Source organism: Solea solea, chromosome 1, assembly GCF_958295425.1.
Source record: "Solea solea chromosome 1, fSolSol10.1, whole genome shotgun sequence".
In the NCBI taxonomy this organism is placed as follows: Eukaryota; Metazoa; Chordata; class Actinopteri; order Pleuronectiformes; family Soleidae; genus Solea; species Solea solea.
In genome coordinates, this window is record NC_081134.1 from 15,802,604 (window position 1) to 15,817,626 (window position 15,023).

Genomic DNA, 15,023 nt, shown 5'->3' on the forward strand with positions numbered 1-15,023 from the left:
GAAGTCACTCTTTGATATTTTAGAATTAGAAGACCAAACTGGAGCAATCACACTTGGGTCTCCATGCACAATGTGATGTTGCACAGGTGTCTATGGGTCGTTTTCAGTGGCACTTGGCAATTGATATTGACTTTTTATTATCCACCCTTCAAGTTCATAGTCAAAGTTTTAAGAAAGCACCTCCTCCTCACCACTCTTGAAAGAATTTTTTTGTGTGGAAATGATGATTCAGGCATATTATTATGTGGAAAGACAGACACATGTACAGACAGATCAAATGTTTGAGGGCAGCAGCTTTAGCTTGCATTTACATACACGCACACACACACACACACACACACACAAGCAGTCAGATCATCACTGATTTGATTTATGTACTTGGAGTATATTATTTGTGTTTGTGTTTGTTTGCACATAACCACTGAATTCCATGACTTCCCTTTCATTCCGTTGCCCCGGAGACTGTTGGTATTATGATGACACTTCACATCCATTTCAGACCTATTTCGCCCAACAACATATTTTAGTAAATGAACACATGGCCCAACAGCTGGCTGCCTTTTCAACTAAGTACGACTTCATTTCCCCTGAGACAGGCGTTACATAATACACAATGGGTGGCGGAGGTCTCCTCTGCTCGCTCTGCTCCAACAGCATGGAGGGCTGTTTTGTTACACCACATTAGATTCTTTCACTAACTGCTGAAGAGGGAGTGGTTGGAAGCTGCAAGCTGTTTGCACTGGTTAGACCTGGACTGTCCAGCTGCCACGTCTAGCATCACATCACATTGTTCTTTGATGGTTAGTGCTCAGCTGGATGTTTTATGTGCTGTTACCTTCTTTTCACTGGTTCATCCTGCAGCCATGCTGCAGTTGAGACAGGGACTTAAGGCATTCTAGTGTCATTAGAATGCCTTACTTGACTTAAGGCATTCTAGTGTCATTAGAATGCCTTAAGTGAATTAAAAATTACCCCATTCTAGTTGTGAGATTGTGGTTTTATGGAAAGGAAAACAATTTTTTTTTTCTATTTCTTCTAATTTTGATTGTTCAAGCTTATATGGAAAATGTGTAAATGTAACCCATGCATGCTTGAAAGGATTTATATGCTTATGTTTTCATTCCTGTATCAGTGTATAGAGAATTAGTGTTATGTGGTACAGAGCCGCAACAATGAATCAGTTTGAATGTTGTTTTTTTAAATAATTAAAACAAGCATCACCTTCTCAATTGTGTACCAAACGACAAATCAATTAATTAAGAAAATAATATTATTTGATTATTAATTCATCATTACTCCTCTTTTTGTTTTCAATCTATTACACATTGAATATTGAATTGAAGCGTTACTGTAAAAAGCAATTGCAACATCTGTCAGAAAAATGTCTATAACTTTGGCTCAATGAAAGTAACTGTATCTAAACTTTTCATCTGTGCAGAGTACTTTTGGAGTCACGGCGCAAGTCGAAGAAAATCACTGCCCGAGGGATCTTCACTGGTGGCCGGGTGGTGAGAGGAGTGGACTGGCAGTGGGAGGACCAGGACGGAGGCAATGGGAGAAGGGGAAAGGTAAGCTACAACCTAGCTAAGACGTCACTCAATTTAATTGTTCCACAAGATAATACTTGTGTCAGTGACTTGTCAATATGTTGTAAGGGCAAAAATAAGATGTAGACTTAAATATTTGAATGAATAATTTGACACACACTTTACAAATTACTTTTTCATTTTTCCCAAGAGCTTATCTGTGTCCTAGTGACTTATAGGTATCTGTATTAGACAAGGTAACAGGTTGTGTGTGTAAAATTTAGGTGAAATAAATGTTTTTCAGATTTAGGTTTTCATTACCACAGAGTAAGCTTTTTATATTTATATCAGGAGCAGGGTCAGCCCTACAGAGGCCGCCATTTTGGACCACCATGTTTTTATAATAGCCCACTATGGACAAACTAACTGAGTTTTGATGTTAACTGAAGGCTACACACATACAACTGGCATACAACTTTATCAATAAAGATCAGTGCCCCTCAAAGCGGCTAATCTCCTTTTGTGAGGGTTTAGCATGCAGATAGATTCCTAAATGTATCTGAATGAACAATGCTCTTTAAAGGTACTGGCTAAAAATACGACAAACTTGGTTTTTACTTCGCTGAACACTTAAATAGTTGATAAATCCCTGAAGATGGGCCAGGCTTTATGAGCTCTCCAGAGGCTCATAGAACCATTTCATTAATGTAAAAAAAAAAAAAACATTCCCTTGGCCTTAACAGTCTAACCAAGGAAAAAAACAAACTAGCATCGTAGGGTATGATTTGATTTGAAATGTGCTGGAGCGTCAGTGAAAACAGGAAGGGCACTGCCTGACCAAACATGTTTGTAGTACATACTCATATATTAGGCATTAGTGCACACAAAGACTATTCTGATGTTCAGCTAGGTGTGCTGCATTATACTGTAGTGAGGTGTTAATCACTACAGTATTAACTTTAACTTAAAACCCACGCGCACACAGGGAGAACATGCTAACTCCATGCAGAAAGGCCCTTGTTCTGTCCGGGTTGTGAACCTAGGTCTTTTTGCTACAAGACAACATCACTAACCACTACGCGGCTGTGTGGCCCCAATATCAATGTCAGTCTCCTTTTATATTTAAAATTAAACTCTACTCCAGTAAATGGTTCAGAGTACATATTTGAATAATTTTAAATGTGGTAAAAAAACAAAAAACCTCTAAAGACAAAAGGCTTGTTGCAGCTTTAGGAGATAATCTTGTTCTAGCTTGTTATGTGTTGAGTCATTTCTAACTTCATATTTTAATAATCTCATTAGGATCTAATTGTGTTTGTGCATTCATTCCAATTATTGTGTGTAAAAATGATCATGCACAAACGATAATTGGAACTGTTGACCTGTTCATGGTGAACCCCGCCTCTCGCCAAACACTTGCTTTGTTTTATTTCACTGATTCCTCTTCATCTTAACTGAAGCTATAAACAGATTTGCCTGCCGCAGGTTATTCCTGGAATAAATACCTCATTAGAAAGTAATATGTCTGACAAGGTTGCATTTATTTAGCACACTCTATTTAGATTTATACTGTAACTGTGCTGTAAAGTGCTTCTATTTAGACTCTGGTCCAGACCCCAGAATTTTCAATTTAAGAGTCCCCCCAGGCAATTTAAGACTTCATTTTGCTGTGTTATTTAATAGCTTATCTCATTATTGTTTTATGATGCTCGAAGCAATATGCTCTCCAGAAAACTGCTATTACATGTCCTGCAGCTCAGATGTTGTGTTAGTTTAGCATGAATATTATTTCCTAAGGCCCATTAATCAATTACCTTTAGAAAGTGCCCAGAAAACAATTTAACAATTTGATTTCTGTATTTACTTGGGGCACATCTTTTAATCAAAGAATGAATTAGCTGTGCTATAGCTCCTCTACTCTCTACTCTAGTGCTATGAAACTGCTGTGCTGCCTCCAGTGGAGAGAGAAATGTCCATCGGAAAAAATCCCAACTTAATTTGAATGGATTTTGCAGCCCCTCATTAATAGCTTATTTGTGTCTGTAACACATAAAGCTTACCATGTCCTTTAAAGGTTTTATAGGGAAAGAGCTGTGAAGTGGTCCTTACCACAAATGTCAAAAATAGCACCAGCCATAAGGCAGTACAAGCACTAACTCCCAAAAAAACCTGTGGAAAATGTTTTTTGTTGGGTTGTTATGAATAATTGTAATAATGCACATGCACATGGGGTACAATAGAGTCAAAGTGAGAACTGTGGTTCAACTTTAATGGTCAAACCCCCCATAAAAATGACAAAGGAGAATAAATAACTATGGCTGCTTGTTGCCCTTTTCTTTAGTCTTTCCCCTTGGGTTGAGTTGTGCATAGGTTGTTAATAATTTAAAGGTAAAGGTTATGTTTGCTTCTTTGGATGAAGAAGGTTAATGACATCGTTAGATTTTTTTGTTTTTTTTGTTTTCATGATTATTATGGGGTTGTTTTCCTAATCATCTTTTAATAGTTAGTCTCAAAACTGGGGACTGACCACATAGATGTAGAGAAGAGGCTTTGTATACTTAGTCATTCTTACCACTGTATTCAACTCTTCAGTATAATTGCTGAAAAAGTACATGGATTCTAATGATGGGAACAAAAGATGATTGGAAGCCTGTTTTGGGTATTAATTACACAGCAAGGGAAAACACATGCATCTAATTCTCTTATGATGTTCATTTATTCTCAAACTGGTTACCCAGAGGCCATTTTGTAGCTTCAACTTTAAATCTTAGAAAACATCTTCTGTTTTTTTATACCTTCCATGACTTTGTGTTTGCAGTTCTGTAGTTCAACCTTCACTCGACCCTCTATTTGAAGGCAAGCAAGAGATAAAAGATGGTTTCCAACTGGGATCAATAAAAGATCATATTTCACTTCATTATGAGGCTTGAAGACAGAAAATACCTGCTAAAAAAATCACCCCCTTTGGTTCAGTATTTTATTTTCCACATACAGTATTCCAAAGCCTTGCCTTTCATGTAATGTTACTGATATGTCAACTCAGATCTCTATGCTTTGTCCTTTTTATACGGTATACTGTCGGGGGTATACTGACTGGGATGTCTGTCAATAAGCATTTCTCTTCTGGAACAAAATTTAAGAACCTTGTGGAATCATTTAGTGATATTTTAGGGCATTATATTTTCTTTATTCTGTGGCATTTGAGTTTGACCAGAACTGAGAGTTTGGCCTCAGCTTTGATGTATTGTGATCATTGTGGATGGATGGAAGTTTGGATATTAGGGATGATATATCAGTATCGGTCTGATACGACTCAATATCAACAAAACGTATATTGCAAAAGGAGGAAGTGACACCAATATGATTTTAAAACCCTCAATGCAGTAAATAAAGTAAAACGGAGCAACAACATTTGAACTGAATCATGGTCTTTTTTGCAATGGCTACATTTCAAACAAGGAGCTACTCTTTTAGTCACTGATGGAAATATGACTTTGGGTGAGTTTATTGGTTGCTGGCAGAGATATGCCATCTCCCAGTGACTCTTGTTGAGTTTCTCATCTCATCTCATTTCTCCTACTCAACAGGTGACAGAGATCCAGGACTGGAGTGCAGCCAGTCCTCACAGTGCTGCCTACGTTCTGTGGGACAATGGGGCCAAGAACCTGTACCGTGTTGGCTTTGAGGGAATGGTGAGCAAACTTTCAATCACACTCATGCAGGTTTACCAGCTATTCTTCTTGAGACACGGCATTGACTTCCATTCATTTTGACAGCCTAATCAAAGTGGGATCCCTAACTGTAACCATATAAACTTAATGCCTAACTCTAACCATAACCTAGCCAGTTATAAAGTTCACCAGATCCTCATAAATGAGGATCTGCCTTACTAGGACCAAGTTTTAGACTACTAGTCCTGACAAGATTAGTGTTTATGCCAGAAAAGGTCCTAAAGAGGTAGCAAATACAAGTGCACACACTCACACCGACACTCACTATCTCACAAAAGATCAGCTGTCAGGAGCCTTTTGTGTTTGGCCATAGCGCTGTGGCTCTTTCTTTTGCTGCCAGGCCTTTGTCAGCATGAGCGAGGCACCATTGTACAGGCAGCTGGAAGAGGAAGGTATCTGCATGATAAAGGCAATCTGTTCGTCCTGCCTTTCAGGGGGAGAGAGTGAACATGGAGGTCAACTTCAGAGCAGGGTGCAGACGCTGGCACACGCGCCTCTCAAATGAAAAGCATCCTCCCCATTGGTGCAGACTGCACTCGCCTTTTTTTTGAAAGAGGCCAATCGGCTTTCTTGGTTGCACAACAGATTTGTCTGTTGTTATTCTAATAGGTTGAAAGTAAGGTAGATGGCATCTGCCTCTGGATCAAATTAATCAGGGATTCGACCCCCCCCCCCCATCTCGGCTGTTTGAATACATATAGGTAGTCAAGCTTTTTGCACTGTTTATTCCAAATGCAGCATGGGAGGTCAACACCCCATTTATTTGTAATCTCTGCTCTTTGTTTAAATCATCTTAAGATATGGCAACTGCTGTCCTGCTAGTGGAATTTATGCATTTTATTTGTTGATAGTAAATTTTCCTGCAGTTCGCAGAGATGCTTGTGCCACCTCATGTTCATCTCTGCCCTCCATTTCTGCTAGAGTGGCTGCATATCTGAGTCATCACAAATGATATGACGCGATCCCTCTGTAGTAGTGTTGTGATTCATTGTCCTGCATTACCCTCAGGGCACTGATATTGTTTCTAGACAACTACACTGTTGCCTGGAATAAATTCTCAGTTTCATTATTCTCGATGGTGCTTCTCTTGGAATGGAATCACTCTGGGCAATTATCTAACCCCCCCTCCCACCTTCATTTCTCATTTCAGTCGGATCTGAAATGTGTCCAAGACGCAAAAGGAGGCTCATTTTACAGAGACCACTGTCCTGTTTTAGGTAAGTAAGCCACTGTCATTGTTGCAGCAATTCTCTCACCTACCATTCTGGTGCAGTGAATTCAAGGACATTGGGGGGAGTTTCACTTGTAATTAATAATGTCTTACCACTAGATGGCAGCACTGCCTAGTTACCTGCCCACAGAACCCAGTCTCATGCTCAGGTCATGCAGTTATGGTATTCCAGAAATTCCAAGAATTAATTGTGTCTCTGTGGAATCAGCACTGCAGTGGAATCCTTTCATTCTGCATTATACTGTCATTATTTATAAATTGCAGCACTTTTAATAGGATGTCCAATTAGTGATGTGTTTGTGGTTTTGTTGTTACCAATTTAGTACAGTTGTAATACTGACTACATTTTGACAATATCTGTATTTCTAACTAATGGACTTGACTTGGACTTAATCTCCCAGGTGAGCAGAATGGCAACAGAAATCCTGGAGGTCTACAGATTGGAGATCTGGTCAACATCGACTTAGACCTTGAGATTGTCCAGTCCCTCCAACATGGCCACGGTGGGTGGACTGATGGCATGTTTGAGACTCTCACGACCACCGGCACAGTATGTGGCATCGATGAGGATCACGATATTGTGGTTCAGTACCCCAGTGGGAACAGGTAAGTCCCTAAATGAAATAACACCGTTTTAGTTGCTCCAATTAACTGTGACATAAACATCCATTTTCACCCTACTTCACTCAAAAGCTACAAATAAATCTTTATCTTTATAGATATTTACCACAAGATCAATTTATAATTTGCACCACTTGACAGAACACACATTTGAAGCATTTCAGCTTGCAAAATTTGATTCAACTGGTGCATTTTGTGACCATTTGATTTGATTTTTCTTGTCTTTTCAGTCCTATACCACCTAATCCACTTCACCATAGATGCATGTTTCATAGTTTCAAAGTCTATACACCAGTCAGCTATTACATTAACACCATGTATTTATTTGTTTTAATGTTGTGGCTAATCAGTGTATTTCTTTCGGTTAATACAAAATTGTTTGTATTAACTTCTTGTTTTCTACATAGAATATTTTACAACCAGATAAATAGGCAATAACACCTTTGCTCTGTCTTGTTTGTAGTTTTTAAACCAGTTACAATCACTCTGGATGGCCAGGCTACTGCAAAGGTGTAAAAATTATATCTAATGAAGACATATTCTTTGTAGAGCTCAACACCAATTCCCTAATTTCCCGTTTTATTGCGCTTTAAAAAAAAACCTTGCCATTTTCAGTATACAGTTTGCTAACTCAGAGATGTTTGCTGTTTCCTAAGCAAAGGGGATTTTAAGAACAATAACCAATGGACAACAGAAGAGGAGCAAAATGCTGTGTGAGACACACAGCCGGTCTGGCAGTCTTCTGTACACAGTCTACATTCACATGACATTAATGTATTGATTTCTTTATGCTCAGATGGACGTTCAATCCAGCAGTGCTGACAAAGGCCAACGTAGTGCGCAGTGGTGAAGTTGCGGCCGGAGCAGAGGGAGGCACTTCCCAGTTCCTAGTGGGAGACCTGGTCCAGATTTGCTACGACATCGATCGCATCAAGCTGCTGCAGAGAGGCCACGGAGAGTGGGCTGAAGCCATGCTGCCTGTAAGAGTTTGAGACATATTCCCACTGATTTGTGCAAACCCATTGGGTATTAAATATTTAAATGTAAATTTGATGCTCAGATAAAACATGTACAATGTTCAGAAGAACCAGTAAATAGTTTGATTTGAATGGTATCAATTCCATTTCATCCTTTCCCCCTATGACTTACTCCTTCCCCTCCATTTTGCACATTTTCATGTTGGCACAGTGTGTCCAAATGCTTGTTGAGGTTGAAGGGTGAAATTTAAAGGCTAACTAGCCCTTCAAACTTTGTAGCTACGCTAATCACAATAAAAACTTGATTGCCAACTAAACACTAGTTTTCCTAGACATTGAACATATTTTCTTACATGTCTCTGCTTGCTGCAAACAAGTGCTTAACAATGCCCATGTGCCATGATAGTGATTATAAAATCAGCCTATTTTTGGACAACAGCATTGTTGAATCTCTGACAAAAACGTGACACAACTGCTTACGTTATGACGCATCATGTTGTCCTATATTGTAGGCAGAGATTTTAACCACTGCCCCTTATATTGTAGTTCTAAGGGGTTGGGAAAGGGTAACAATGAGAAATGGAATTCGGCCCAACATTTTATATGCAGAACAAACAATAAATGAGGCTGAAGTTGTCTGTGTAATTCCCTATGTTCCCTTCATACTTGGCAGTGCTGGTTCCTTCTGCGGTGTTATTAACACAAAGAGACGTAATTTTGCCCTCTGAGCAGTCTATGGCTGCCACTTTTATTTCTATCTCAACAAGACGTTATTCTTCTCTTATTATGCAGTTTATTCATTGCTGCCTAGCGCGCCCTAGGTTATGTCATGCCAGTGTTCTCCAATATGCCACTTGTCCCTGCCAAACTGCCCCCCTCAGTAGCTAATGAGCCTTAAAACCCTGAGATGGGTTGTGGCTTTGATCACTAACCACGGCTGTTTGCCGCCTGCTGTTGCTTCTACTGCAGCAGTCCCCGTTATTGATGGCATCCTCCAGGACAGCCCCAGACACAGCTCGACAGATAAAAGTGCCTCGTTCTCCCATAGCCAGGATCAAGATGATATGATTCAGAATTGGAAAGCGTTTTGCTCTGTCCTTTTTGTGTTGCCTGCGTAGATGAGAAATGGTAGCAGCAAGTTTCCCTTCATTTATATCCATCTTCTTTCTCATGCAAGTGAATCTTATTTGAATAATGGGAACACAGCTTTGATTTATATTTTATATATATTTATATATTTCCTTCTTACTGTCAGCTTTTATTTTCACATTTATTTTCACACATATTTTCTTGAGCAAGTATTTCTTCCACTTTATTCCTTCCTCCCACTTTTATGTATTTATTTTTTTCTTGCTCCATCCGACAGTCACAATATCCCTCTGCTCCTCATAATTTCACTTACACAAAACATAGCCAGAAGGCTACAGCCCTTCATATACAAATCAATTTGTTGCCATATTTGTCCACAGACCTTAGGCAAGGTGGGTCGTGTGCAGCAAATCTACTCTGATAGTGACCTGAAGGTCGAGGTTTGTGGAACTTCTTGGACGTACAATCCTGCTGCTGTCACTAAGATTGCCCCCTCTGGCTCAGCTGTCAGCAACGCCTCTGGAGGTTTGTATGAAAACGCATGAATGACAGAGGCTTGTCTTTGTTGTTTTGTCCTCACTGTCATCTCCTTTCTGACTCTCACACACACAAACACTTTTCTGATGTTGTCCCCCTTGTTTGGTCAGAGCGTCTGTCTCAGTTGCTGAAGAAACTGTTTGAGACGCAGGAGTCTGGAGACATCAATGAGGAGCTTGTCAAGGCGGCAGCCAATGGGGACCTGGCCAAGGTGGAAGACATTCTTAAGAGACCGGATGTGGATGTAAGTGCTCAAACATTTCAGTATTTTCTTATGAGAAGTGGCTGGATTTTCAGATATATGCAGAGGACATGTCTTCAGTATCAACAAGACCAATTTATACATTTGTTTAACCAAAACCATTACATTACAACTCTTACATAGAGATTAACGGGTGGCAAACATCACTGAAACCATGAGCACTTACGCGTTACCTGGTGTCTTTCGGGAAAAAACAACCCAGGAACACAAAGGAGGCATTCAAGGCACCGGAGAAGCAATTGTGAGAGGAGAAGTAGTTTGGCTGCAGACTTTGCAGATGCAAAAAGTACAAAGGGCTCTGAGGGCATTTACCTGAGAAAACACTAAAATCCTGTACCTAGCCCCTTAATTGGATAGGCTCCAGAATTTAATGAGTTCTTTTTGAGTCATGCACCATCTTCTGCAATGTTTTATGGAAATGGTGTGGTAGTTTTTTTGCGTAATCCTTCAGACTGCAGACAGACTGAAAACATAACCGTCCTGGTGGATGAGGAAAAGCTATAAAAGTTATGCGATACACTAAATAAAAAGTAAAAACCAGAGAAGCATAAAATGAACGCTTAAAGGTTTTTTTCCTGCATGCCTCTACAACATATTTGTGTTGCCAATCATCAGCATTAGTAGATCTTGGTACGTTTATAATGCATGATTACTGAGGCTGCTGAGATTAACTTCTTTGGTATTGAACTGTGATAGCAAATGACATTGTAGTAGTGGCGTTCAGTATCCAGCCCTTGGTACATTCCTGGTTGTGCTTTGGCCTGCTCACAGTATACTGAGGAGGCTGGTAGTCTCCCAGGAAAGGATTGCAAGATCCTCCCACTCCTGCACCTCTCTCAATCTGAAAAGCATTAAAGCTGGACCCAGAGGAGGCACCTATGGCCATTGGTGTGCACTGCAGCACAGACTCAATTCACTCTCTGAATGAAGTGGAGATCCACAATCCCTCGTATGTTTGGACACTGTGTTCTGTCACACGCTTTAGGTAGGCCAGGGAAAACACTCTTTTAAGTTATGAGATATGTCTGCAATATTGTTCTCACTCAGACTGAAGTGTGTGCGTGCGTGTGTTTGTGTGGAAAAGGCTGGCCAGATGCCCTACTGCCTTTCAGTGGAATTATTTGCTTAAAGCTGAGCACACTGAGTCTGGCCAAGTGATCCGCCTGCCAGGACAAGAGATGTCTCGAGACTCCCAAAGGAGTCCACATTAATATTTATGCTCTGAGTTTTTGCAGCGCTGCACTTGGTGATGAAACATGCACACACAGCCGTACATGCACATCCACTCACATGCATACTAAAAGCTTAAACATACCCTCACCAACCCTGAACGCCCCTTAGGTGATCAGCCTAGTCAGTAGATGCAGATCGAAACATGAAGCCTGACATTGTTATGCACCTGTTTACTCACCCTGACTCTCGGTCTGTTTGCAGGTGAATGGACAGTGTGCTGGACACACTGCTATGCAGGCAGCCAGTCAGAACGGTCACGTGGATGTCCTAAAGTTGCTGCTTAAACACAGTGTGGACCTGGAAGCTGAGGTTTGTTTAATCTGCCCTCCTGTCTGCGCTCATCCTACTCACAAATGCATCTCTTATTTTATTGAATGTCACACAATATGGCAAAAGGTGAAAACCCACACTCACAGACACAATACGTAATCATTATGCGGGTGCATTGTGTACTCAGGACAAAGACGGAGACCGTGCGGTGCACCACGCAGCCTTTGGTGATGAGGGCTCTGTCATTGAGGTGCTGCAGAGGGGCGGTGCCGACTTGAATGCCAGGAACAAGCGAAGGCAGACTCCGTTACACATAGCTGTCAACAAAGGCCACTTGCAGGTGGTCAAAACCCTGCTGGACTTTGGATGCCACCCCAGCCTCCAGGTACCTATCACCATGTCTTATTTTCCTTTCAAAGGAACAGTTTTGACACAAAAATTGTGACACCTCAAGAGCAGTAACAAAACACACAATAGCACTGCCAAGGGACAGTCTGTTCAGCCAACAATGACTATTGTGCACTTTATTGTTTCTTGTAAATACCATTTTGGCCATTTACACAGAGTTTAGGTCATAGATCAGTTAAAGAGTTGTTGTGACGCAGAGTTTTCCATTTAGGATTCAGAGGGAGACACGCCCCTGCATGATGCCATAAGCAAGAAGAGAGATGACATGCTATCGGTGCTGCTGGAGGCCGGTGCTGACGTCACCATCACTAACAATAACGGGTTCAATGCCTTACATCACGCAGCACTACGTGGGAACCCCAGGTATGAGATGCTCAACTTTCCACTTTCACGCAGTGAATCCTTGTCTATATTTGATCTGTAAAAACTCAAATATCTGCTTTCCCAGACATTCTGAATTCTAAAAAACTAATTTTGTCTTAAAAGCTATGAGCACACTAAATTCCTATTTATGTTTATATTATATGTTACAGTAACTACTATAAGTATGTTAATCAAAAAGCTTCTGTCGATATATGTTCATTAATTAATTGTATTTGTATAGCTCATATTCACAATCACAATTTCCTTCATTGGGGCTGATGACATACAATTTATATAAATTGACATCTTCATTACGCGTGTCGATTGGCTTTTTAACATTGAATATACATTATAATAATATAAAAAAAAATTCCCGTCAGAACCACAACAACTAGGCTTTATTTAATTTCAGCTTCTTAGCAGCTTAACTTTGGAGGCTGTGGTCGAAGCACTAATCTGCTACTACTAATCCAACACTTAATCATCCTCTGTTGGAATGAAAGATGTATGTTCACCACCTACAGGTCTAAACTTTATAAGAGACGAGCGACTGTGTTCAGTCAACGTTTTTGTTTTGTCACCGAACAAAAATAGAACATTTTAAGTAACTGACATGGGATAAAATGGACCGACCACCTGATGCAGGTAATTCTTCCACAGATTCCACTTAAATTTAAATGTAGCCTAAAGTCATTAAAACTAGAATAAGAATAATTCCACTACCTCACTGAGCCCATTTCATGCAGCTGTAGGCTTTACTCTGGTATCTTAATTGAGTTCGACACTGATGAAAGTCTGAAACAGGCCTATAGGCTCCATCTCCCCACCAGATGGTATGGTCTCAAACATACATTGGACTACCTTTGAGGCCCTGAAAGCATCTGTCTTCTGCTGACTTTTTTATTAGTGTAGCTAATAGTCCTTGCAGTTCATTTGATGTTTCTTTTTACTGTTATGTTTGTCCATCACTGCGTGTTGTGAGCAGAGGCTGGCCTGCAGCGGCTGGCCCATGCTCTAGCAGCAGCAGCAACAGCAGCATGTCTTGTCCATGGTAATTTCTATTTCTGGCTGCAGCAGCATGTTGCTCTGCTCTTTAAATGTTTTATTTTTGTCGCTCATATAAAACATGGCTCAGAGAAAATGCCTGTCCATATCAGGTTGATCATCCAGTGCTGTCTCCTAAGGTGATGAACGTAGACGTTACAGGGTCAGTCTTTGTAGCGATTTTCTAGAAAAGTTAACAGCTGCTTTCCTTGCTGATTGATTTGGGCGCGTACGCGTATGTTTGCACATGAACTTGGTTATCCCAGGCTAAATGTCATTCCCCTTCACCGGCTTTCATTCTATTGCACAATGACAAATGGAATTGAGGTCAGAGTGCTCTGGAACACCTGCCACCTGCCACAAGTCGCTCCAGACCTGGCCCTTCATTTCAGGCTCATTGCAGGCACTGGTCAAATGTTTTTGCAGACTGCAGAAACAAAAAAACAACACGTAGGAACCAAAAATATTTTTTATTAGTTACTAAAACCAATTTTTTTTCTTAATCGTTAATCTAGTTTGAAATGTAAATGCAAATAGTAGCATATTTATGAGCGTGGGTCGTTTTCTTGAACAAGCAAATTTATCACACAGATGGTATCACGTAGAGTAATTAATTAGGACTCGTCATTATCAAATTAAAGAGCAATTAAAGACTTGTTGGAATACAGTGTAAATAATATTAGCAGAGGAACACAGAGTATGAAAAAGAACACATGGAAAAATAATAATGACAAATGTGCATGCATATGTAGAACATAAAATGGATAAAACATTTTCATATGTAGTTCGTCTAATCCCTTTGGCAGCTCGTTCCAGAGTTGATGATCTCTGAAATTCTATAATTAAAAGTAATTCTTTAGATCTACGTATATATATCGGATTAAAATCCACTTGTTGAATAATTTAAATCATACCCATTGAATTACATAAATAAAACACACACACTCAGGCTACTGTGTTGTTTATGTTACACAGCTTTTAACTTTATTATATGTTTTTCAGAGTTTAAACAGAATGGTTTTCTCTGCACATATTTGACAAACACATGCAAAAGACGTGCACTCGAGGTGTGTTTGTGCATGCGTCCGTGCCCCTCGGACATACTCTCACAGCAAGATATCGCTCTGCTTTGGATTTATTTTATGCCGACATTGCAAGTTCTAAGAACTGTATTTAATTTTTAAACATTTCTAGTAAAGCAAAAAAAAAAGAAAACCCAAACATAATCATTTAGCAGTAAGGCCTGTTTAGTACCGGGTTCCAGTATCCATCTCCACCTTATGCACAGTATTTTATCAGGGCCTCTGTCATGTTGTGCGTGCGTTGCTTTCTTCGGTCCATGCTCCGTCCCCTTTGCCTTCACAGAAACCAAGATATATGTCACCGTCTCCAGTCTGCCCATTTACTTTTATTTCACGCTCGAGCTCCCGCAATATCAGGGCGACAGTCCACAGTCCTAAAGCCCTCGAAAATCTCTCCCTGGGTTGAAGTGAAAGTACCTCGCCTGGCGTATTTTTAGTAGAGAGGCAGTTGTTTCGATTGAGTGCTAAGGAGGAATTCCTACTCTATTTCTAAAAATGTACACTCGATGACTGTCATGAAAAAAAATGCCTGGAGCTGGAGACTAATCAGGTGAAGAATATGACATGAAGCCTCTGTTTAATTATTGATGTTACTCTTGTTTCCTGATGGTAGCTTTAACAATGAGGTCTGCTCTGTCTCCTCTTGTTT

The 15,023-nt window shown here is 40.2% G+C and overlaps 1 protein-coding gene across 5 annotated transcripts in view; it reads left to right on the forward strand.

Annotated features, from left to right (window-relative positions):
* The window catches only part of mib1 (MIB E3 ubiquitin protein ligase 1), a 55,621-nt gene that overhangs the window by 5,406 nt on the left and 35,192 nt on the right, over positions 1 to 15,023 (forward strand). For all 5 annotated transcript variants that reach the window (XM_058653067.1, XM_058653154.1, XM_058653234.1 and 2 more), the window contains exons 3-12: positions 1,439 to 1,568; positions 5,114 to 5,218; positions 6,408 to 6,474; positions 6,890 to 7,094; positions 7,906 to 8,089; positions 9,556 to 9,700; positions 9,823 to 9,956; positions 11,409 to 11,516; positions 11,665 to 11,862; positions 12,097 to 12,248. In XM_058653067.1, the coding sequence (XP_058509050.1) occupies positions 1,439 to 1,568; positions 5,114 to 5,218; positions 6,408 to 6,474; positions 6,890 to 7,094; positions 7,906 to 8,089; positions 9,556 to 9,700; positions 9,823 to 9,956; positions 11,409 to 11,516; positions 11,665 to 11,862; positions 12,097 to 12,248 (1,428 nt within the window). The remainder of the gene's footprint in view (positions 1 to 1,438; positions 1,569 to 5,113; positions 5,219 to 6,407; positions 6,475 to 6,889; positions 7,095 to 7,905; positions 8,090 to 9,555; positions 9,701 to 9,822; positions 9,957 to 11,408; positions 11,517 to 11,664; positions 11,863 to 12,096; positions 12,249 to 15,023) is intronic.